We start from the raw sequence: 26,227 nt of genomic DNA on the forward strand, positions 1-26,227 counted from the left end.
GTAGAGGCAGCAACGAGAGGTCCATGAGCCCCAGGGAAGGGAGGGAATGGCAGAGCGAGGATAAAGTAACGGGTGGTTGATGTCTTTAAACAAATGTATGGGAAATTATACAACTAAATACATTTTATTCTTCAGAATTGTCCCCTTCCAGGCAGTTCATTTTCCCAGTTATTTTGCCATTGCTAAATGAGGCTCAGGCTTCTCTTTGGATACTAACTTCAGAGTTTGTTTATAAGCCTATGGAAGAAAGCCAGTGTTTGTAGCCAGTACTTATTTTTTTTTTTCTAAAAACAATATTAGTTTGATCACCCATGTTGGAAGCCACATTGATGGAATCACTTACAATTCTTTCAAATTAAATTCGCCCTTAAAGGACAAAGACTTGCCTCAATTCCAAGACTATGACAGACATACTGGTGGCTCTTCAGGAGAAGAGAGAATACTTACTGGAGCTTCACAAGGTTGAATTTTTTTTTTCTTTTTTGAGATGGAGTTTCACTCTTGTTGCCCAGGCTGGAGTGCAATGGCACAACCTTGGCTCACTGCAACCACCGCCTCCCGGGTTCAAGCGATTCTCCTGACTCAGCCTCCCGAGTAGCTGGGATTTCAGGTGCATGCTGCCACCATGCCCAGCTAATTTGTATTTTTAGTAGAGACGGGGTTTCACCATGTTGGTCAGGCTGGCCTCAAACTCCTGACCTCAGGTGATCCACCTGCATCGGCCTCCCAAAGTGCTGGGATTACAGGCATGAGCCACCATGCCCAGCAGGTTGAACTTTTAATGCCTTATTTCCTGAACCCTAATATGCACTAGGCATTGTCTAAGATACTAAGGTTTCAGCAGTGAGCAAGACAGTCTGTGTGCTCAAGGAGCTCACATCAGATTAGGGGGATACAAAAAAATATTTGAAGAAGCTTCATAGGATGATGGTATAGAGCACAGACTCTGGAGCCAGATCGCACTATTGCAAGTTCTACCTATTTATGAGGAGTGTGACCTTAGGCAACTTCTCTCCTCTCAGTCTCAGTTTCCTCATTTATAATATAGAGACAATAACAAAACTTTACTTCTTCAGGGTTTTTGTGAAAACTAAATGCAATGATATATGCAAAGCACTATGCACAAGGCACATAGAGAGTTCCATGTTGAGCTACATGTCGTTTTAAATGCTACCCTCTCAGGGAGGCCTTCCTGATGACCCTAATTATAATTAGGATCACCCTCAGTCCTCTCTACTCCCCTTCCCTCTCTGTTTTCCTCTGCATGATTTAGTCTCATATAACATGCTAAGCAGTTTTACTGAGCACCTGCTAGGTTCCACACAGTGTCCTAGAGGTTAGGATCCCGGCACTTATCCTAAGATTATCTCATCAATAAATGTATGTTGGATGAGTGGATGATATAAACAGACAGAGGTTAATCATTGACCACAGGGGCGTCATGTAATATAGGCGAGGACTTAGCAGTGACAACTGACTTCAGCAAGACGTGTGGTCACCTCACTACAGAGGTGACAATGATAAGCACTGCTTCGTTCAAGGGCTAAGAAGTAGGCAGAGAAGGAAATCAGAAGTGAGAAAGTAAGACAAAGATGGGCAACGTTTTGGATGAGTGTCATTGCGGATAGGAGCGGAGAAATGGGGGTAGTAGATGGAAAGGAATGTAAGAGGCAAGGAAAAGTTTATTATTTTTTGATAAATGATAACATAGCATGTTTGTATGCTGATGCATATAATCCAGAAATTAATGATGGGGTAAGATAAAAGAGGGGAGAGAGAAAATAGGAGAGGGAGAAGGGGAGAGAGATAGAGGAGATAATTACAGCGAGAGGTGAAGTCACCGAGAAGGTGAGAGGAGGTGGGATCCAGGGCGCTGGTGTAGGGACTAGACTTAGGTAGGGACAGGGGTGTTCATGAACTGAAGTTGTAGGGAAGGCAGGACTTGTGGGAGGGATGCAGGGATACACAGGCTGTTAGATTTGATGACGGGAAGACACGAGATTCTCTTCTTCTCACTTTCATTATCCCAGTGAAATAAGAGATGTTCTTATTAACTGGGAATAAGGCGCTGGGAGTTTGAAAAGAGAAGGAAAATGTGTAATGCAGTTATCACGGGATGGTGAAAGAAGCAACATGCTTAGGGTAGAGGAGGACAATTTCTAGCAATGTTGAGACCTGTTTGATATTTATGGATGCAGATCTGGAGCAAAAACAATCAACATGGTGGGATATTTTTCCTCAACACTATCTAGCTGCTTAGGGGCATGGGTAGAGTAAGAAGATAGTGGGGGCTGGGCGCAGTGGCTCAGGCCTGTAATCCCAGCACTTTGGGAGGCCAAGGCGGGTGGATCACCTTAGGTCAGGAGTTTGAGACCAGCCTGGCCAACATCGTTTAACCCTGTCTCTATTAAAAACACAAAAAATTAGCCAGGCCTGGTGGTGGGCACCTGTAATCCCAGCTACTTCAGAGGCTGAGGCAGGAGAACGGCTTGAACCTGGGAGGTGGAGGCTGCAGTGAGCTGAGATCGCACCACTGCACTTCAGCCTGGGTGACAGAGTGAGACTCCCTCTCAAAACAAAACAAAAAAAAAGACAGTGCGGTCTAGCCCGAGTGAGATTTTGTGGATACAATGACAAGAAAGTTAGGGGAGCTGGCACTGGGGTGATGGGGTCTATGGTGGTTAAAAAGGAAAGTAAGGAGAATCGCCTGAACCCAGGAGGCAGAGTTTGCAAGGAGCTGAGATTACGCCACTGCACTCCAGCTTGGGCGACAGAGTGAGACTCCGTCTCAAAAAGCAATAAAATAAAATAAAATAAAATAAAATAAAATAAAATAAAATAAAATTTAAAAAAAGGGAAAGTAAAGACATGGTAGGGGGAGAGATAACGGAGTCTGGGGAAGTAGTTGGTCCAATGAATGAAGTCTTGAAGTTGAATGAAAGACCAGAGCAGATAAGTGGGAGGGTGGCAGGTACAGGTCAGAAAGTGGGATGTTTGAAGTTGGGATTTTGAAGGTGGGTTCCTATTATAGGAACATGAGAGTGAGAACTGAGGTGAGCTAGAAGAAAAGACCATGGGAGCCAAGCAAGCCAAGGAACAGAAAGAATTATTAGCTAGATGCCAAGAGTGAGTCGAGACATGGGTGAGGAGGAAGGGTGCCCAGGGACTAAGGCCATTAGCGGATGCTGGGGAGTGATTGACTGTCAGCAGATAACAGTGACAAGGAGGAAGAATGAGTAGGAAAGGCAGGTGACTTGTGTTCAAAAGAACTGGGGTTTTGAAGGGTAAGAGAAGAAAGGACTTAAATGTGTCATTGGGGTGGGGGACTGGGGGTAAGGAGGTTACTTACTCCTCTCTAGGCCCTGGGGCACATAGAATGGGGAAGAAAAAACAGCTTTCCTCCACTCAGGGGTCAGTCAGGTATCAGTTAGAATCTGGCAGTAAAGGGAAAGTTCAAAGAAGTTGAAATGAAGCAGATATTGTTGCTAAGACCGTGAGTACCCTGGGGGAAGGTGGAAGGATTTTGGAGGGCAGTGAGCGCTGGCAATGGGTCTCAGATTGGGAAATGTAAGAAGCAGGGTAGGGATGGTGTTGGTGTGAGGCTAGACTGTCTTGGAGGCTTGGTTATTACTTTCAGTGATTCACTAGATAGCAAAAACACTAAAAGGATATTTAATTTTTGAAATATGTATGCACTTCAACACAAACCCTCTCTCTCTCTCTCTCTCTCTCTCTTTTTGAGGCAGAGTCTTGCTCTGTCACCCAGGCTGGAGTGCAGTGGCACCATCTTGGCTCACTGCAACCTGGGCCTCCCAGGTTCAAGCAATTCTCTTGCCTCAGCCTCTGGAGTAGCTGGGATGATAGGCACGTGCCACCACGCCTGGCTAATTTTTTTGTATTTTTAGTAGAGATGGGGTTTCACCGTGTTAGCCAGGATGGTCTTGATCTCCTGACCTCGTGATCTGCCCGCCTCGGCCTCCAAAGTGCTGGGATTACAGGCATGAGTCATCCTGCCCAGCCTATCTCATTTTTTTTAAATGGCCCTTGGACTAATAACAAGGTGGTGATGGAGGTCCTGAGCTGTTCTGGGTCCCATTTTATGATCTCAAGTCTGTTCTTGCTGTCACTGTGATTATGCCCGGGATAGCAAATGGCGGACCTGGAAATGAACCCATTCCTGCCTGAGCTCCGCACTGTGCTGCCCCCTAGGGTCTGCGGCAGGAGCTGCAGCTGCTCTGCCAGCAGCCATCTTGACCTTTAAGGCAGAAGCCGGAGCTCCTTACCTGGCTTTACGGAAGTGACCTCAAATAGCCGAATGAGACCCCTGTCATTGGGAAGAGGAAGCAACTGAGGAAAAGGAAGAGGAGAAGCACACTTACACATGGCGCATGGCATCCTCAAAGAGAACTAGGTCCATCACTGTGTTGACTTCATTGTGGTTCTCCAAGGCCTCCACCAGAGTCTGGGTCAAAAGTTCCCAAGACTGTACAGGCATGTATTTGGGCTCCCCAATACCATTTGCAAAGTGACAATACAGGTTCGGGCTTTGGGTCTGCTCCACAGGGTCTTCAATATCCTGGTGATGAGACACAGGAATAAGGGCCCTCATTATTGACTTCTGGGGCTGGTTCCACAGAGCAGAGACACCTGATTTGCTCTGCACATTCCCTGGAAATTAGGCATCAGTGCTACTTCCAACATGCCCTTCTCTTGAGAAGCCCTTTTAAGTGGATGCTTAACATCCATCTACCAGCTCCATGAAGTCTCAGGTGATGTTTGTTATTCCTTAAGGACTGAGGATGGGAAGTGGGAGGTGGGATGGGGCCTCCTCACAAGCACGGTAAGAGAGTGCTTCTGTGAGAAGAATGGATGGGGATGGATGGGTGGATTTCTCTAAGTGGGGGCTCTTTCACCAGTATTGAATGAAGGGGATCGTGGCCCAATCGCCTCACTTTCTGCATGTACATTCCAACAGATCTAGGTCCTCAATCTGCAGCAAAGCCACCCAACATCTTTTCCTGTGAGATTACACAAGTATGTTGCCAGCCCTGAATTCATAGGTTCAGTCCAGAGGGCTTGGTTTCTGAAGAATGCGCTACTAGCCACCCTCAGGTGACTGGTTTATTTATGGTAATCTTAACGCATTTATGGCAGAACTCCCTACTTACAATACTTTCGGGCTGTGTGTCAAATCTCACCCATAGGAGAAATGTTACCATGTTGAATAAATACGGGCTGGTTATAGTATAGTATAACTCAATTCATTTGAAGGATAAGGAGTCTGCGTCTCTTCACCAACGTATCTCTAAGTACTGAAGAGAAGACCAATTTTTTAACGTTCATGTTAGTGGAGACAAAAAGGAACTACTTGCCTGTCAAAACCCAAATACCTGAGACTTGAGATAGAGGAAAGGTTGTCGAGGAGAGAAGTCCGAGAAAGAATAGGTTTTCTAAGACACAAATAGGAAGTTATGCCAGCATGAGCAGTTGTCCGCACCTGTTGTTTTTTCCTCCTAAAGTTCAGACTGGAAGACCTACCTGGGAAAGAGGTAACCAGTGTGTTATTTATCAGCAGGGACACGTCCCAGGGCATAAGTCACTGCAGGGTAAGCCTTGTAACCTATGGGACGAGATTCACCAAACCTAATATAGGGAAAGCGAGGAAGACAGTAACATCTATAGAGAAACCAGGGCTGCTGCCTGGGTGTAAGAAGAAAGGACTGGAAAGAGTTAAAAATAAAAAAGTTATTAGATTTTGAAGGTGATTTCAGAAACTATAGAAAACTTTTAAACTATGCAGGCTTTGCCAGACAATAACAAAAATGCTCAGACATTTGGATAAGATGTAAACGCAGTGCAGGAGGACTATTCTTGCTATTAGGAAAACACATGAGGATGGAGGATGTGATGTGGGAAGACATTTACCCTGTTTGAGAATGGGCTAACGTCCTGGGAATCAGTTCTTATATTAGTCAATTGACACAAACCATCTAGCGGAGGAGGAACTAAAGTGCAGTTTTGAAAAGGCTGGTTTACAAAGACTCTTTGAGGAACAAAACAAGTCTGTGATTTTATGATCAGAGCCGTGCTGTGTAGAAGGCAGAGAGAAAATCAACCAACTCAGTGAATCAAAGATTCCTTAATAGTGATGCCAAATCACACAGGGCCATGAATCAGAGAAGCTTAAGCTTTGAATAGTGGAAACAGGATTTTATCGCTTTGTTGGTGAAAATCTGGCAACTTTCCCTGGATACCAATACCAAGATGTGGTGTGACCAAGGGTGCTTCAGGCTGGCATTTCAAATGTTGTTGGGGAAGGATAATGGCAATATTCATATATCTGGGTCTGTGATCAAAAGGCAGTGCTCTTCATACACAGACCCACACATGGAACTCTATTTGAAAGTTCAAGTGTTATTACTCTGAAGTGCTAGCTCAGACCGACTTGTAAAGACCATGAAGACTAATTTGCCAGGCCAACAATGAATACCTGAATTGGGTAACTCTATGATGCTCAGAGAAGGGCATCTAACATGAAGGTCTCAAACATCAGGCCCCAATAACAATGCTGAGAGAAGTGGGAGAATTTAGGACGGCTGGCTTAGTAAAAAGCAGAATAAAATAAGTGACTTAAAATGCTGTCTAAACATTCAAAAGGCTGTCACATAGGTTGGGATGGACTGCAGATATCTTCAGAGGTAGAGTCAAGATCTTACCAGGAAAAAAATACGGAACTAAACCAGACAAGGTGAGTATGAGGACAACATAGCATACCTAAATACAAAATTTGAATATTTCTAATTTCCAGAGGGAACAGACAAGCAGTATGTGTGGAAAAGATGGGGCTTTGGTTAATAGAAGGCTCAGTGTTAACTGTGGGGTAATTTCGACACTAAGAAATAGAATATGATCTCAGGTTGTGCTACTATATCAATGCCTCCCAAGGCATAATCCATGGGCCATTCATTATGTAAATTATTAATAGGTTTAATGAGAGGAAAGAATTTTAGGGTCCAATACATTTGGGGAATGATATGTGAATTAGAGTTATTCAAGATTTCAGAACTTTAATGTCTTTTATATATATATATTTTATTATACTTTAAGTTCTAGGGTACATGTGCACAACATGCAGGTTACATATGTATACATGTGCCATGTTGGTGTGCTGCACCTATTAACTCATCATTTACATTAGGTATATCTCCTAATGCTATCCCTTCTCCCTCCCCCCACCCCACAACAGGCCCCTGTGTGTGATGTTCCCCTTCCTGTGTCCAAGTGCAGAACGTTAATGCCTTAAATCCACTGTGAATTTCCAAGAGAGTCATATACAATGAAACATTTTCTCAACTCATTTCATGACAGAGACTCTTTTTCAAGAAGTATCTTGTAGTAAAACTACTTAGCAGGACACATTTTGGGAAACACAGTAACAAAACTATAGTCTTTAAGAAAAAGGGGAATGATGATCATGGTTTTGGTCAGACCCCAGCTGGGTTGTGCAACGAAAAGTCAGGCATCACAATTTCAGAGGGGAGAACTGGTGAGAGAGCAATCAGGAGGATGTCAGAGTTCTTTAAGTTTGAAACCAATCCATGTCAGAAATGGTTAAAAGGATTCAGGCTATTTCGCCTGGAGAAGAGAAGACTCAGGAAGAGTGAGATAAATGGCATTAAAATATTTGAGAGTTTGTCATGTAGACCTGGGTAGTGGACAGAGAAATAACTTCTAGATTATTATTAGACCAAATTTTCAGTCTTTAAAATTATTTCAAATGTTCCAAGTTTCAAAATTGCTCAGGCCGGGCTCAGTGGCTCACGCCTGTAATCCCAGCACTTTGGGAGGCTGAGGCGGGCGGATCACGAAGTCAGGAGATCGACCTCAGTGAAACCCTTGGTGAAACCCTCGGTGAAACACAGTGAACCTCCGTCTCTACTAAAAATACAAAAAATTAGCCAGGTGTGGTGGCGGGTGCCTGTAGTCCCAGCTACTCGGGAGGCTGAGGCAGGAGAATGGCGTGAACCTGGGAGGCGGAGCTTGCAGTGAGCAGAGATCGCGCCACTGCACTCCAGCCTGGGCGAAAGAGCAAGACTCTGTCTCAAAAAAAAAAAAAAAAAAAATTGCTCAAAATTTCCAGTTATTAGCAGCCCCAAAATGGCGGCCTTGGGAACAATGGGATGATGCATTTCAAGGATGCTAGAGCATCACTGGGGTAACCAATCTGAGAAATGCTGCTAGGGGACTAAGTACCATGTGGGGACTTGGATCAGATGACCTCTATGGACTTCTTCAACACTGGGATTCTGGGATTAATTTGCATCTATTCTTGCCCCAGCATTTTTTTACCTGGGCAAAATTACAGAATTTCCTTCCTCACCTAAACTCTGGCCTTTCCCCATTAAACAGCTAGATTTTATCATTTGGGTGATCATCTGTATAATTATCTTTTTTTTTTTTTCAAATACAAAGAAAATCCATAGGGCAATACTCACATCAAAAGTTTTCTTGAGCACTTCTGTCTGGATTTTATCAAAAAGATCAAAGTCCTTTTCTTCTACCATCTTATCCCGATAAACTCGATTTGATTCATGCAGATAGAGCCTTATGAGATCCCATGTGGATTTCACACATTCCACTGAGGAGAAGAGAATGCCCTTCAAGGGGAACAGACACAAAAAAATAACGTTAATAACCATCCAGAGGTACAATAGTTAGGAAAACTTCCTGGAGCATTTTATCTAACCTGGGATGATGTCTAGGGCTTGTCTTGCTAAACAGATCATTCTAGTGGAGGGAACACTGAGAAGCTGAAAGGGAGCTTGTAAAGAAAGACCCAAGGGTTGCAGTTAGACAGACCTGACCTCAAATACTTGCACAACCACTATGTGACTTGTGACTTTGGGCAACCACTAAGCAACTGTGTGACTTTGGGCAAGGCATGTGACATCTCTGAGCCTTAGTTTGCTCACTTTTCAAAGTGGAATAAAAATACTGACTTTCTAAAGTTGTCTAAATAATTCAAATTAATATGCCTAAGGAAACAAGCATTGTTCATTTTACATACTCAATACATTGGAATTATTCTTTTGTGCTCATCATAAAAATAACAACTGCAACAGCTATAATTTATTGAAGCCAGTTATGTGGACTAGATGCTATTGAAGCCAGCATTGGACTAGATGCTTCGCCAGATGAAGCTCATTTAATACTCATGATGATCCCATGAAATAATTATTACTAAATCCATTTTGTATAATGTGAAGATTGGAATTCAGAGAGAAAACACGCCCCATTTCATAGAGTAAGTTGCCTTCCTAACTATAATGCCTGGAATTGTAACCACTCCATTTTGAATCACCCACAATGAGGGAAAAAGTGGTTTCTCTGCTATATTTCAATTCCACAGTGCCATTTTGAAAACTGATTCAGATAACAATTGACTATGTAAAATCAGAACTATAACAAAGGGCTAGAAGGGATATAGCTAACCTTGGCAGGTCAGCAATCTATTTATTTATCTCTAGTCAGTTCCCCTTCCTATGTGCCACAGGGTTGGTTTCAAATATTTATCATTCTTTTCAAATTTCTCTGTCATCTTTTTCTGTTACTATTAGCCAAAGTCCTAACCTTCTTTTATTTTACTGAAAGGTGGAGACCACCAATGTTAGAGCTCCTCAATAACCTCAACAAATTCTCTAAGTTCAAGCTCATCTATATCTGTGCTTGTTCTCATTGCTTGCTTTCTTGTCTTAGAGGGAAAGGGATCATTTAATGGGTCTTTACTTAAATTCGTAGAATAATGTGCAGATCCATTAACATAGAATACAAGTCTGGTGACAACATTACTACAATCTGCTTCCTCATGATCACTCTTTTCTTTTTGAGACGGAGTTTCGCTCTTGTTGCCCAGGCTGGAGTGCAATGGTGTGATCTTGGCTCACTGCAACCTCCGCCTCCCAGGTTCAAGCAATTCTCCTGCCTCAGCCTCCTGAGTAGCTGGGATTGCAGGCATGCGCCACCATGCCTGGCTAATTTTTAGTAGAGATGGGGTTTCTCATTGTTGGTCAGGCTGGTCTTGAACTCCCAACCTCAGGTGATCCACCCACCTCAGCCCCCCAAAGTGCTGGGATTACAGGCATGAGCCACTGTGCCCAGACCCTCATGATCACTTTTACCACTACTTCCCATAAAACCTAGATTCCAGTTTCACAAAATTCCTATTATGTTCTGATCCTGCAAACTTTTCTGTGTCTTCATGCCTTTTGCTTTGCTTGCCATACTCATATTTCAAGATCTAGCTCAACTGAAACCTCTTGTTGAAGTCGCCCAAGACACCTCTCCTGTCCAGCGGCATTCCCTCCCATGTGCCTCACAGAGCCTTTATGTATACATCTCGATTATAGAAGAATTATTAGTTTCCCAAATTATTTTTAATATTATTTTTGTGACAGAGTCTCACTTTTTGTCACCCAGACTGGAGTGCAGTGGTGCAATCTCGGCTCGCGGCAGCCTCCACCTCCTGGGTTCAAGCAATTCTCGTGCCTCAGCCTCCTGAACAGTTGGAATTATAGGCACGCACCACCACACCCAACTAATTTTTGTATTTTCAGTAGAGACCAGGTTTCGCCATATTGGCCAGGCTGGTCTTGAACTCCTGGCTTCAAGTGATCTGCCCACCTTGGTCTCCTAAAGTGCTGGATTACAGGCAAGAGCCACCTCACCCGTTGTCAAATTATTATTTTTTCTTTATACAGGTTTGCTTCTTCCGGGTGATGGCAAGTGTCTCAAAGGTAGGAAGTTGACAGACTTTATTTAGGTTGTGGTTTATTTTTATAATTGTATTATTAGTACTTAGTAAGTGATAAGTCTAAAGGTAATTTCTCAACAGAAACAATAAAAGAAGCCTTCAAAGTGCTGAAAGAAAATAGCAACCAACCTAGAAATCCAAGCCACCCTAAAATTTTTTAAAAATAAGAAATATATTTTTGGTCAAGTTAAAATTGTGAGATACTTCTCCAACAGATATGAACTAAAGTAAATACTAAAAGGAGTTCTTCAAGCAGAATAAAAATGATCCCAGGTGAAAGAACAGGAATGTACAGGAATAAAGAGCAATGGAAAAGGTAACATATGGGTAACTCTAAAGGAATGCTGACTTACTAAAACACAGATATCAGTGAGTTTTCAAAATACAGAGAGTTAAAATAAATGATAGCACAAAAATCAATGAGAGGTAAATTGTCCCAAGATCCTTGCATTGTATGGCAATTAATAAATATGCTAATTTATAAAAGACAAAAAGATAAAATGATGCTTTTGGTAACCATTAGATGAATAGCAAAAGGATGTATACTATGCTAAAAGAGGGAGAACAATTATAAAAACATATGATTAGTTTGATGGAATACAAGAAGTGAGAAGAAAGGAGGTAGAATAGATAGAATATATTAAAAAGAGCATAAGTAGATCTAATCATAAATATATTATTATATAAAATAACATAGATGAGCTAAACATTGTAATTAAAAGGCAATGTTGTCAGGTGGCACTTTAAAGAGCCCAACCGTATGCTGCTTATGGGAGATATACCTTAAATATAAGAATATGGAAAAGCTGAGTGCAAGAAAATGAAAACATGTCATAAGAATATTGACTGAAGATATGGAATAGTCATACATACTAATGTCATACAAAATTGACTTTAAAGCAAACATCGTTTTTAGAGATAAAGAAGTGCACTTAATAAGAAAAAGATCAGTCTGCTAGGAAGATATACTAATTCTAAATCTGTATGTACCTAATAAATAACACAGTTTCAAAATATATAAAGTGAATATGACAAATAAAAGCAAAAATAAACGTACCCACCATCACAGTGAAATATCTTAACATCTCTCTCAGGGACTGAAGGAACAAGCAGACAAATAAATCTAGAAATTTTAGGAATTTTTTAAACAACATGATTTACAAGGTTGCTTTAACTGGAATGTTGATAAAACTATACCCAATATCTGCAGAATGCATTAAAAAAAACCCTGCACATCGATTATATCTTGGGACATAGAGCAGTCTCAACAAATTTCAAAGGAATAAATCCATATAGAGTGTCTTCTGACAACAGTGGAATTAAAGTAGGCATCAATAAGAGAAAGATAACTAGATAATCTCTAAATGTTTGAAAATAAAGCAATACACTTCTAAATATTCCGTGAGTCAAAGAAGAAATCATAGTGGAAATTAAATATTATCAACTGAATGATAATAAAAATACAGCATATAAAAGCTTGCATGATGTAGCTAATGGTGTGATTAGAGATAAATTTATATAGTCTTATAATGAATGTTTTAGATGAGACAAAGGATGACAATTAATGATATAAATAGCCATGCCAAGAAGTTAGAAACAGAACAAACTAACCCCAAACCCAAGGTAAGTAGGAATAAAAATTATAAAGCAAAGAGAAAATATTAATAATATATGAAACAGATATCAAATTAAGACAGTAAGAAAGTCAAATGCATAATGCAGGTATACCCTTCAGGTTTTTTGACTAGCACAATTGCTAACTCCCTAGCAAGGATGATAGAAGAGAAAAAAAGAGAAAAGACACACTTAATACCCAACATAAGGAAGAGGACATAATGTCAGATACAGCAGATATTTAAAAGATAATCTGATAATATTACAATTTTATGCCAATAAATTAGCAACTATTGATAACAAGGATGTCTTAACATGACTGACACATGAAGAAATAGACAATCTGAATAGTCCTGTACATATTAAAGAATTTGAATTTATAATTTAAAACCTCTACCAAACAAACCTCCAGGTGGTTTCACCAGTAAATTCTTCCAACATTTAAGGAAAGCACAATACAATGTTTTACTAAATCTTTTAGAGAACAGAAAAAGAGGAAACACTTCTCAAAGTATTTTATGAGGACTTTATAACCTTAGAATATTAGAGAAAGATTACAAGACAATCTTATGAATATAGATTCAAAAATTATATTAAAAATTATCAAATGAAACCTAGGAAAATATTAAAAAAGAACATGTAACAACCAAAATGAGTTGATTCCAGGAATGGTTGATTTAATGTTTGAAAATAATCAATTAATTTATCATATTACCAGAATAGAAGAGAAAAAATTTATATAATTAAACAGATGGCAGAAAAATCATTTGTTAAGTTTCAACACATATTCATAATTAAAACTCTTAGCAAACTATACACAGAAAAATATTTCCTTAATCAGGTAAAATGTACCCAGAAAAACCAGTAGAGAACATCATATTTAATGGCAAACTATTAAAAGTGTTTCCCTGTAAAATCAGGACTATGTCAAAATGCCACTCTCATTGCTTCTCTCCAACATTGTACTTGAGTTGTAGCCAGCACAATAAGACAAGAAAAAGAAATAAAAAAATTTAAGGATTGAAAAGAAAGAAACATAACTGTTACTCTTTAAGTCAAAAAGTAACAATTATTAAAAATAGAGATACACATATAATACTGAACAAAGATACAAAGTGATATTGGCTATACTATTTATATAAACTTCAAAAATAGGTCAAAATAATTTATGATGTTAGAAGTTTAGACAATATGTAGGGCTGGCAAGAGGAGGAAAGCAGGAAAGCATGAATGGAAGGTGCAAAGGAGAACATCAGGGATATATTGAGAATGTTTTCTTTCTTGATCTGAGTGGTGATTACATAGGTGAGATCCCTTTGTGATAATTAACCAAGTTGTATGCTTGTGGCTTTTGTGTATTTCTACTTGTATGTTACACTTTGATAAAAGTTTATTAAAAGCAAAAAGAAATTCCATTAGGTCTCCTTGGCTCCACCCAGATGTTTATTGCAGCCTCTGTCTCCTTCTTAGCTCTCCTAGGTACCTGCCATATATGAAATGCAGAGGACAAGAAAAAGCAACAACCAGGAGTCCAGACCTTTAGAATTTTGTGTTTTACAGTGAGGCAAGCTATCAGTTGAAGTTTATAAATCTTGTTATAGCCAAATAGTCAGGGTGGTTGACAATTAAGGCTGAGTAAATGTGAGCATGTCATATGCCAACTCTGCACCATCTTAGATAGTTATGTGTTGCACTGAGATGGGAATGGTTAGTGATTTCTGCTACTCAGAGCATGTATTGGTCCGTTTTCATGCTGCTGATAAAGACATACCTGAGACTGGGAGGAAAAGGGGTTTCATTGGACTTACAGTTCCACATGACTGGGGAGGCCTCAGAATCATGGTGGGAGGCAAAAGGCACTTCTCACATGGTGGTGGCAAGAGAAAATGAGAAAGATGCAAAAGCGGAAACCCCTGATAAAATCATCAGATCTTGTGAGACTTACTCACTACCACAAGAACAGTATGGGAAAAACTGCCCCCATGATTCCAATTATCTCTCACTGGTCCCTCCCACAACATGTGGGAATTATGGGAGTACAATTCAAGATGAGATTTGGGTGGGGACACAGAGCCAAACCATATGAGAGCACTATCAAATTCTGTTCTGATCTGAACAGAGTGAGGGGAGTACAGAGAAGTTCGGAATTACCGAGCCTGGGATCAAGCCAGATAAAGGAAAACAACAGTGTTCTCTGGGTAGTGCCTGTCTCCTAGAAGACATTAAACCACCCTCTATACCCTTCAATCAGGCCTTTGGTCAGACTCAAGGAGGAAGGGAGTGTTAAATCAAGTTTAGCTTAAAGCTGCCTCCTGAAGTATTTTAAGTTTGGCCTAAAAGTTGCTCTGTATATTGTGACCTGTAATCTAAATGGAGGTATAAATTGACTGTAACGTACTCTTGTGCCAATCACCGAGTTTCACCCAATCACAGGTGGCCAGCTGTTAAAACTGGTGTTCAAATAAGGCAAACACCAAGCTATAGACATTAAACCACCCCATCTCAGTGCAACACATAACTATCTAAGATGGTGCAGAGTTGGTGTGTGACATGCTCAATCAGGCCTTTGGTTAGACACTGAGGGAGGAAAGGAGTGTTAAATCAAGTTTAGCCTAAAGCTGCCTCCTGATGTGCTTTAAGTATGGCCTAAAAGTTGCTCTGTACATTGTGAACTATGACTTAAAAGGAGGTGTAAATTGACTGTAACTACTCTTGTGCCAATCACTGAGTTTTGCCCAATTGCAGGTGGCCAGCTGTTAAAACTGTGTTTAAATAAGGCAAACACCAAGCTGTAACCAATCCAGCTGTTTCTGTGTCTCACTTCTGTTTTCTGTACATCACTTTCACTTTTCTGTCCAGAAATCTTCTTCCACCACGTGGCTTTGCTGGAGTCTGTCTGAGCCTACTCTGGCCCGGTGGGCTACCCAATTCGGATTCGTGAATTGTTCTTTGATCAGTTAAACACTGTTAAACTTAATTTAGCTAAGGTTTTTCTTTTCACAGCAGGTAGGAGGAGACTGTGGTCAAGCTATGAGCCTGAAACTCTCGTTAGAGTAGGAGAGTGAGGGGACCACGTAGCAGAAGGGAGGCAGCACTCCAGGGGTGTTGCGTTCTCCACACTTGGAGCAGCTGACAGCTGGCAGGCTGCAAAGACGCCTGGCTGGGATGCAGACCTCAGGGGGTTTCCACTCAGGCTAACTGAATCAGGCAGAGAAACAGGCCAGGGGAACAATCTCCACTCCCATGTCTCTGCTGTCTGGTTCCTCCTTGATACTGCATCAGTGACCACTACCACAAGGTGTACTCTTTCCTCCGGAAGCCTTTTGTCACCCTGAATTACCTCCACAGCAGGGCTGAACATTCTAGCTGTTCTATCAATGCTGCTGCTTACCATTATGCGATCATGCAGTCACGCTCAAGAGACTGATTTGTCTGTGGCTCGGTTTTGTCATCTCTAAATTGAAAATAATCAGTATTTTACCTTCTAGGGTTGTTGTGAGGATTAAGTGCATTCATAGATATAAAAGGCTTAGCACTGTGCTCAGTAAGTGTTAGCTATTATTACAGACTAAAGTCGAACTGTTAAGTAGGGCCCACTCTGGTCTCAAGTCACCTTTCCAACCTCATCTCTCCTTTCCATATCACTCGTCGTTCCCACTGGGCTAAACTCCTTGCTATTCCATGAGAATTTTTTTTTAACCTCCCTGACCATTGGTGCTGTCATTGACTAGCTAGTAACTTCTCTGAGCCTCTGTTAAATTGGGATAACAATGTCTATCCCAAAGGGTTGTCGTGAGTATTACATTTCAGGTTGTACAGGGGACAAGACCACTGTTCCAGGCAGAAGCTAAGGTTGGGTTGCTTCTGATAAATGGAGCATAATTGATGCTTCTCCCTTCAGTTCTGTCACTTAGGAGCAGTGTAGATTTGATCAAACAATGTTAACTTCTTTTTTTTTTCATTTGAAAAATCCACCTAGTAACACCCCCACTTCATAGAGCTGCAGTAATATTTAAGAGAAAGATTGTGTGGTGAAAAAGTCTTTCTCAATGAATGCTCATAAAATGGGAGCCAGTTGTGGGTAAGCACAAACTTTGCTGCTGTCCAGTCCTGAGGCCTGCAGAGATGCAGGCTTTATACGCTCAGAGCTGAGTCTCTCTTGCTGCCGTAACCATCACATGCTTATTTTCCTCATTGGAAATTCAGATGAAGACAGAAAGGTGTGGTGGAAAGTTGTCCAGGCCAGGAACCCAAAGACCTAGATTCCAGTTCCTTTACTGGCTTCCTTGTGCTCCTGGGCAAATATATATGATCTATGTGGGTCTCTGTTTTTAATTTTTAAGATGAGCTAATGTTTGGGAGCTACATCTGATTCAGGAGTGGTATCCTGAACTAGCCTGGATGTGTTCTCAGAGACTTATCATTCTGAGGGGCTCATTGATTCCACCTTCAGGTGGAGCTTTCCTGGTCCATAGCTCTTGAGTCTCTGAACCACGGTTTAGTAGATTTCTGCTTCTTACAATAAGGAGTTCTGGCTGGAACAACCTGGCCCTATATCGTCAGGGTCTCGAGCTTTGATGGTTTGGCTCAAAAGTCCTACCTGCATAATTGCTCTGGGAAATTAATTACATGTGCTCTCATTGGAAGGTGGTGTCACTGCCTGATCACTTCGACACTTCTTTATGGGTGTGGCCTCTGCTTGGTGTGAAAGGCATCATTCCCTCAATAATAACCCAGTATTATCTTGGGGGAAGGTCTCTCTACAAACGAGTTTCTGCAGATTCTTGTCCAGAATGGGAGAGTTGTAGACTTGGCTACATGAGGATACTACATCTGACCAGACGGAAGAAAGGGTCTGGGTTTGCTAGATGGCCCTCTGGAGACTTTGATGGTGATGAGCCAAGCAATTGGAAGCAATGGGCAGAGATATGCCGTCACTATTCAGATAAGCAGTTGGAAAGATCTGAAACAGCTTTAGTCTAGAAATGAACCTGGGAATTTTAGGACTGAGACCCTCTTAGAGGCTGGCAGATGGCATCTTAGGAGTATGACAATGTGGTTTTTTGAGGAAGCAGAGTATCTTGCAGTTTGGGGAACATTCTTTTTCATCCCAAGATCAATAGGTGTACCAATGGGAGATCCAAAATAGTTCTTTCTTTTGGGACATTTTTCTTCCCAGGCATACTGGACTCATTATATAACACTATCTCCAAGGTGTTGAGCCTTCTGCAGCCCCCAGGGAACCAACTCAGAGATGCATGCTGCTTACTGAGAAATAATTTAGTTGGCAAAGGAAACTCTATTTTATTGAGGGCCTTCCTCATGGAGCCCATGGCACTGTGTGTACCTGCTTATGTTCATGATTACATATGAACAGTGGCTTTGCCTGTGCCTATGAGCTGGGCATTAACTACTTATTTTTATGAAGAATCGGAGCATCTGGATAATCACTAAGTCCCTAGGGTGTCTCGGAGCCGATGAACTCACCTGGAAAATGTTGGCAAAATCTCTGAGGTTGAAGATGTAGTGGAATTTGATTCCTGTGGGTAGGAAGGTGGTAGCAATTTTCTGGTGGAAGGCGAGGGCCAGATTGATCAGTGGGGGGATGGATTTCTGCAGGGACGCTGGGAAGTTTCCGAGCTTCAGATGCTGAGTGAGGATGATGCTGTAGATAGAGGACAGGGCATCTGCCCCCGGGAAGGAGAGGACAAACACGCTGAAGTGACGCTGTACAGGAAACAAAGGCATGAGCTCAACATCCGTTACCACGGAGTAGAAATCACCGCTTCTGAATTTGGAGATAACAGAAAATTCTTATACAGTCTTCAAATCTATATTTTGGTCCCATCTCTCACACTATGCCCAAATTTAGGTTGAACCTAAAATGACTAGGGGAATAACAGGCAAAGCACCTTCAGTTAAAGATGGCAGCCTGGGGCAGTAGGAAGAGAACTAAACTTGGACTCAGAGAATCTGAGTCCAAATCTGAATTTGATACTGAGAATCCCTGGGAAAGTCATTCATCTCTCTGAAGCTCCCTCATCTGAAGAAAGAGGGATCAAATCAGATGAAATCTATGACCCCTTCCAATCTTGAGACTCTAAGTCTAGGAGTTTCTCTTTTCCCCTAGAGATGCAATTTGGCATTCTATCTGATTTACCATTCTGAGAGGCTGCATGGGGAAAAAGGCCAATTATTATACTTATAATCAAGGGGCATCAGCTCTAGTAAGATAGGATTAGGACCCAGGTCCCATGGCTCCTCCTGTACCTGAAGCCGGGGGTTGATGGTGAAGCTGCCTGCCGTGGGGTTCATACAGGAAACATACTGTACATTTGTGATCTCCTTTAGGGACAGCTTGCTCCGATCATACCTGGAACAGTCAGAAGCTCTAGGTGAAATGTGTCTGAGGACCGAGGCAGGTGAGTGCTTTGTCAAGGTGAGGTAGGATGTGCCCTACTGTTCATGTGTTTGGGTGATAAAAAAGTCTAGATCCACTGGCAGGGATTGAGAAGAGATAAGAGCATAAGACAGATTCCCAAGGTGCCTCAATATCTAAGGAAATAGCATAGGAAGACGAGCCAGCAGGATGGACAAAAAGATAGGAGAAAAATCAGGGGTATGTGCCATACCAAAAGGCAAAGGAAGCCAGTATTCTCAAAAGAAGAGAGTGGTCAACCACATCAAGGGCTGCAGAGAGAATAACAAAGGTAGTGACTTCAGCAGGGGTGTCTAAGGGAGAGAATGCAGTCATGGGTTCTTAGCTTCCATCTCTGGTTGGGCCAGTAATGCCCCTTCCTCATCCCTCTTTTCCACTTATGACTAGAGACAGAAACTAAAAACCATGGTTTCAGGCTGCTAAAAGCCTAAAACAAAACAAACCAGAACAACAACAACAAAATAAGGCAGCTGGACAAGCTTGCAAAGGATTTCTTGGATTTTGCAATAATGATGCAGATAGTAGTTTAGCAAGAACAGTGGAGGGAACAGAAATCAAATAATAGTAGATTGAGGAGTGAGTGGGAGATAAAGAGAGTGGGGACAGAACAGTAATTAGAAAGTAATTTTTTAACCCAATAGAATAAATTTATGCAAGTTTATTTTTAATTTATTCTTTTTTTGAGACGGAGTCTCGCTCGGTCACCCAGGCTGGAGTGCAATGGCAGATCTCGGCTCACTGCAACCTCTACCTTCTGGGTTCAAGCCATTCTCCTGCCTCAGCCTCCTAAGTAGCTGGGACTACAGGCATGTGCCCCCACATCCAGCTAATTTTTATATTTTTAGTAGAGACAGGGTTTCACCATGTTGGCCAGGCTGATCTCAAACTCCTGGGCTCAAGTGATTCGCCCACCTTGGCCTCCCAAAGTGCTGGGATTACAGGCATAAGCCACTGCACCCAGCCTGTTTATGCAAGTTTAAATGATGTGAAGCAGCTAATGAGGAGATGGGGACCGATCGATGAGTGGGAGATGGTAGAATGAAGAGGCTGGTGGAAGGTTTGGCCTTAGGTAAGATGTAACAGGAGGGTGGAGGAGAGATGCATGGGGACACGGGTGAGTTGTATAGATGTGGAAGCAAGAAATGGAGGCGGCATCTGTGTTCTCTGAGAAGGCAAGGTCATCAGCTGAGGTGTGGTGGGAAGATCAAAGAGAGGGAAGATGGAATGAAATAGACATTTCTGAGAGTGGACATACTAAGGCCATATGGTAGAATTTCCAGGAAGCTTCTACTTCCCATTTAAGGTTTGTGACCATGAATCTAAAGTACAACTAGTAAGCTTGACTCTAATTATTGTCCATGAAATTAAGCTGCTCAGATGTCAGTGTGGAGATTGCAAACAGTTCCATAGTTCAAGCATCCAATAAAGATTTTGGGAAGGAAGGGAAGGCAACTCAAGTTGCCATCTTAACTATCATTCTTCTCTCTGAATTCTCCCTTCTCACTCTTTCTCAGCAGCAGATTCAGTATGCGGTAGAAAGGTGAGTCAAAGTTGTCTCAAATCAGTGACTTACTTTTTTTTTTTTTTCCTAGTAAGTTCAGACTTTTGCCATTAAAAATTATGCTGTTGCAAGAGATACTATCCAGCCCTCTGAGCTGCTCTGAAGGCACTGAGGCTGGAAGGTCTGCAGACACAGTGCATGGTACCGGGTGTTTGGTAGTTTTTTTTTTTTTTTTTTGAGATGGAGTCTCGCTCTGTTGCCCAGGCTGGAGTGCAGTGGTATGATCTCAGCTCACTGCAACCTCCGCCTCCCAGGTTCAAGCTATTCTCCTGCCTCAGCCTCCTGAGTAGCTGGGACTACAGGCGCCTGCCATCACACCTGGCTAATTTTTGTATTTTCAGTACAGACAGGGTTTCACCATGTTGGCCAGGCTGGTCTCGAACTCCTGACCCTGTGATCCACCCGCCTTAGCCTCCCAAAGTGCTGGGATTACAGGCATGAGCCACTGCACCTGGCGTGTGTTAGGTGTTATCACTGAAGCACATGCCCAGTGCTGTGGGGCCATGGTGCAGGGGAAGTGGTTAATTCTGCTTCGGGCACGTGAAAAAGGCAACTTCGGAGATGAGTCTTGAAGCAAAAAGTAGGTTTTTTTTCCTTAGATGAGAGCTCAGTGTCTTCTCTGGCTAAATGTTTCATGTGAATATTAGTGCCCCTGTTTGAAGGAACCACTCTGGGAAATAGAGAATTGAATGAGAAATGTGGTTTACCACAAAGATTCCCATCTGGCACCAGAGCTATGCTGAGGTTTGCCGTTCAGGCAGAATAGAGACTGGCCTTCAGCCCTGCCTTAGGCTCTGCTCCCTTGGGCCAGTCCCTCTACATGGGCGCTCTTACCAGTGGCCATAGTCCAGATGCTGCCGGATGATGGTGTGGGGCTGCACCGTCCCGTAGGCATCCACCTCAGGCATGTTCATGTCATCAATGAAATAGATGAGCTTCTTGTTCCCTGGAGGGCCATAGTTTCTGCCAGCCTTCTTTTCCAGAGGCTTCTCCAGGACAGCTGGGGAGAGAGCCAGTCGGTGAGGGAAGGCGGCTCAAATCTCAGATGCCAGTACTGAGACAGCAAAGATGTCAAGGAGAAGCAATGGTGCTGCCTTCATGTGTGCAAAAAACAGCAACGCGAAAGACAACAATAATAACAGCTACTGCTGCTCCCAACAGGCATTCTACAGGACCAGAAAGTGAAACTGAAATTGCTAGGCAGTAATGGGGACTGAACACCTCACCACGTGCACTGTGCTAAGTTTTTAGACATCTTAATTATCTCATTTAATCCTTAAAACATAACTGTGAGATTAGTATTATCCCATTTTACAGATGAGGAAACTGAGGCTCAAAAGAACTCAGCAACTTTACTGGCTGGATACAAACCACAGTGGTTAAAACTCAAAAGACCATGCTTCTTCTGTCATATTTGTGGTCCCCAGTTTTCTTTGTTTACATACTAAAAATGGAAAATATCTTTACAGTCCCAAGGCCAGGTACTCTACTCCAAGGAAGCTTATGAATAGTTGAATCCTGGGTAGAGTTGCCCTCTCTACCAAAGGCAGCAAAAATGCATAAAGGCTGCCGCTCCCCTTCCAGGGCTGGGTAGATGCCCCTTCCTCTCCGAGGCTGTAAGAGAGGCCTCAATGGATGTTTTGCCAACAGTGTTCCCAGAGAGTTCATCTCATGGGATTTTCCTTGGTGGGATGTAGAAAAAACAGCCTCAGAGAATTTCCCAGATGCTTCCAGTGTCATGAACGGTGCCCTCCCCAGCTCTCAGGTTTCCTGGCTCTCTGTCTGAGCACCTTGGTGCCTTTCTGGAGACAGAGTGCAGAAACTCTTTTCTGGAGTGGTTTCTTCAATGATCAAGCCAAAGGAAGGATCTAACAGCAGTTTTCCAGCATGACAGGACTTGTTTAGAACAAACATAAGTAATAGGGTGGAGATATCTGTACTTTTTCCAGTAAAGCAATGAAATATTTATGAATTGCAAGAACCAACACTTCCTGTTACAGCTGGAAGCTCTAAGAACCATCTGATTTCTTCTCTTGAAAAACAAGTTTGTAAACAAGGAAAAAGTGTCAATAGACATATGAAGGTGACAGATAGAAAGACAAGTTCCTTCAAGAAGTTCGAATATTCTAATTTTCTGGTCCTGAGTTAAATTAAGTGTTTCAAATATGAATTAAATTTAAATTTAATTAGCATCCAATTAACATACACTATCAACCAATTAATCACACAACACCTTCTTCCCCCCTAAAGATATAACAACTATATGTGAGATCTGTCAAAATGAAATATAATTCATGGGTTGACAAGGACATGCTTTTGAGAACAGTTCTTCTAATAGGAAATTCTCTCCTTAGAAAGACTTGTTTCTCCTCCTCCCAAGGCAATGATATTCAAATCAACCCCTGGAATTAAGCAGACCCTGTAATTTGGGTTGATTAAGCTCTTTATGCTTTAAAAGGATCGTTGAGGAGAAAACCATGTCAGTTAGCAAGAAGTGTCCGTGGAGCGCACGGGATTATCTCAGGCAGATGATCCTAAATTCTCCAGAGAAAGAAAGGGTCCACCAGGAAAGACAGGCACATTGTTGATCCCTTCTTGGCCATGCTGTGCTCCATGTCACACCTAGGATGGAATTACAGTGAGCTACTCTGTTTCCAAGTAGAATTGGAGGAGAAGAAGAGGGTTTGAGTTTCAGGAAAAGTGTTGATGTTGAAGGAGCTGAACGAATGAGACATGTAAAGAAATGTGACCCTCTTGCCACACTTCTGGGTTCTGACTGTTCTCAACAAGCCTGGAAACTCAAGCCCACACCTGGAGCCCAGGCCCAAGGTCATTTGTACATTCTGGCTGAATTTCTCCTCGAGACCCGTATGGAACAGCTTGGGGTTCAGTCTTTGGCCACACCGACCCGTGTCAGCTGCTGCGCCAGGGTGAATGGCCATTCTCTGGATACTATTGCACTGCCATCTTATACTTGAAGGGCAATTTAATTTTCTTCTTTTTTTTTGAGATGGAGTTTCACTCTTGTTGCCCAGGCTGGAGTGCAGTGGCGCAACCTCGGCTTACTGCAACCTCTGCCTCCCAGGTTCAAGCAATTCTCCTGCCTCAGCCTCCCAAGTAGCTGGGATTACAGGCATGCAACACCACACCTGGCTAATTTTGTGTTTTTAGTAGAGATGGGGTTTCTCCATGTTGCTTAGGCTGGTCTCGAATTCCTGACCTCAGGTGGTCCGCCCGCCTCAGCCTCCCAAACTGCTGGGATTACAGGCATGAGCCACTGCGCCCGGCCTGCAATTTAATTTTCAAAGTGGCTTCCCATTTGTTTTCTCTTTTTGCCATCTCCACTGCTGCCTTCCTTGTCCATCTGCTCTCACCTGGTAACTACACATCTTCCCAAATGGTAAGATGTGTAGCTTTTGCCCTAGACTCCCTACACCATATTCTCAAAACAGCAGACAAGAATACCCTTGTAGAATGTAAATTGGATCATGTCCATCCCCTGTTTTATGCCCTCCAGTGGCATCCTGTCTCACTTGGAGCAAAAGCCAGTTTGTTGACTTCCACTAAACTTGCATCTTTGTTTTTCTCTCCTGTTCTCCTCCTCAAGCTCTGCTCCAGGCACCCCGTTTCTCTTTTTTTTTCTTCCCTTTTCTTTTTTCTTTTTTTTTTTTTTTTTTTTGAGATGGAGTCTCACTCTGTCGCCCAGGCTGGAATGCAGTGGCACTGTTTTGGCTCACTGCAACCTCCGTCTCCTGGGTTCAAGCAATTCTCCTGCCTTAGCCTCCCGAGTAGTTGTTTCTGATCATGAGTCACTCGCTGACCCAAGGCTTTGCTCTGGCTGTACCCTCTGCCTCAAATCCTCTTCTTCCAAATGCCAGCACAGTTTGTTCCCTCATACCCCAGCAGGTGTTTATTTACCCAGGTGCTATTTTTCCAGTAAGGTCTTCCCTGGTATGTGCCCTAAAGTTCAAAGCCCCACCTGCTATCCTCTGCCCCAGCTTCATGTCTCTTTACATCACTTGTTACCTCCTAATATCCTATATCTTTACTTATTATCTTGTGTATTACCCCATCCATCCCCTTCAATTTCATTATACTATATTTGAACTTTCCACAATTCCAAGTAGAATGTCTTGCTCACTAGATGATAAATCTTTGATGATTTCACTTTGATTTGTGTCATTAAGTGAAAGGTATTAGGTGGGAGAGAGCTGTCTTTCTGTAATAATTGTAAGCACAATGCCCTTTGAGATTGGACATTTGATTAGATCTTTTAAGGTTCTGTCCAACCTTGAGGTCTATAATAAACAGGTTACAGAGATTCATTTTACACAAAGTTTCAGACATCTGAGTTTCTATATAATTAGTGTAATTAAGCACTCAAATATTTGTTGAGCTAATAATGCAAATGGCAAGAGAATTCAGAACTATGATGAGCTTGATCTTTGGCCTTCTCTCTGCACACTAAAACTATAAGCCCATTGATGCCTTAACCAAGCTCTTTGTTCCTACTTTTCTAAACTATCCTGCTTCTAAACCATCCTGTCTTGTGGGTCTTTATGAATTCTTTTGTTTTAAAAATTATTTATATTTTCAAAAAGAACAAGAAGAGACTTAAAGTCTTTAAAGAGACATAAAACAGACCAATTACAATAAAGACTAAATAGGGATTGCTAAACAATACAGAATGAGAAGAAACTTAATTACACTAGTAATGTAGGATGACATAGTTACTGTAAACACATAAAAATTTATCTCACATTTTCCTTTATGAACTGCTTGCCTAAAAGCTCAGAACTAAATCTGTGTTTAATTACAATAACCATGTCATCTCACTCAGGTTACTGGTACAGAGCCATCTCTTCTTTCCTCTAAAAATTTTGCAGGCACCAAATTCTAGGAGGCATATATCACAGATATTTATAAAACAGATACCAGGCTACAGAATGGTCTTCAACTGAGATTTTACAGAAGGCATAAAAAATAACTTAAAATTATCTTTTATTATAGTAACCCTCAACAAAACCCAAGGGCGGACCATTATGTTGTAATTTAATGAAGGGAATGAAAGCAGTACAGCTAGGTTTGTGGAGTTCAGAGAAACTGCTGGAATGGAGAATGAACACAGATCTCTGTCTCTCTCAGCTTGAGGTGTCAGTGTTATGAACCTGTGGTTTGTGCATGACTACCCAGTAGTCAATTGAAGGCTGACTTTTTCAATGACTGACGGAAGGGCCTATTATATTGACTATCACAGAAAAAGATATCCATATGCTCTAGATATCAGATGAGTGGAAGCAGAGTTGGCATTCTATTATGAAAATTAAGATGTATGACTTAAAGTCTTATCAAAGTAGAAGGTCTTCATAGTTTCATGAAATAAGACAGCTTTGGTGTTAACTCATAGGATGACTTTGAGATAAGTCCTTAACACCTCTAAGCTTCATTTAATTAACTTGTAAAAATGGGGACTATCATCAGATCTGTGCTGGACACCATTTCCAACCTCCTTCTCTTTAGGCAGTCTTCAGCTGGGGTGGTCATGTGGCACAGTTTTGAACATGAAGACATAGGCATAAGTTTATAAAGTTCCTGGAGAGTTATCATGTCAGGACATGGGCTCTATCTCCCCCTACCACTTTTTTTTTTTTTTTTGAATGCAGATGTGATGGCTGATACAGCAGCCATTCTGCCACCTTGAAGGAGCAGCCAAGAGAACAGCAAATATCTTAGCATTGATATCACTGTCATTAACCTGATATTAGCAACTGCCCACCTTCAGAATTCCTGTCTTGTAAAAAAC

General features: G+C 41.9%; 1 protein-coding gene across 1 annotated transcript in view; it reads right to left on the reverse strand.

The window, feature by feature from the left end:
* The window catches only part of DNAH9 (dynein axonemal heavy chain 9), a 380,960-nt gene that overhangs the window by 177,718 nt on the left and 177,015 nt on the right, over nt 1-26,227 (reverse strand). Inside the window, exons 39-43 of the mRNA XM_003818106.6 lie at nt 21,259-21,424; nt 18,695-18,797; nt 17,912-18,151; nt 8,496-8,657; nt 4,380-4,576 (exon numbers count right to left, since the gene is read on the reverse strand). Of these exons, the coding sequence (XP_003818154.4) occupies nt 4,380-4,576; nt 8,496-8,657; nt 17,912-18,151; nt 18,695-18,797; nt 21,259-21,424 (868 nt within the window). The remainder of the gene's footprint in view (nt 1-4,379; nt 4,577-8,495; nt 8,658-17,911; nt 18,152-18,694; nt 18,798-21,258; nt 21,425-26,227) is intronic.

This window comes from Pan paniscus, chromosome 19 (assembly GCF_029289425.2).
Source record: "Pan paniscus chromosome 19, NHGRI_mPanPan1-v2.0_pri, whole genome shotgun sequence".
NCBI lineage: Eukaryota > Metazoa > Chordata > Mammalia > Primates > Hominidae > Pan > Pan paniscus.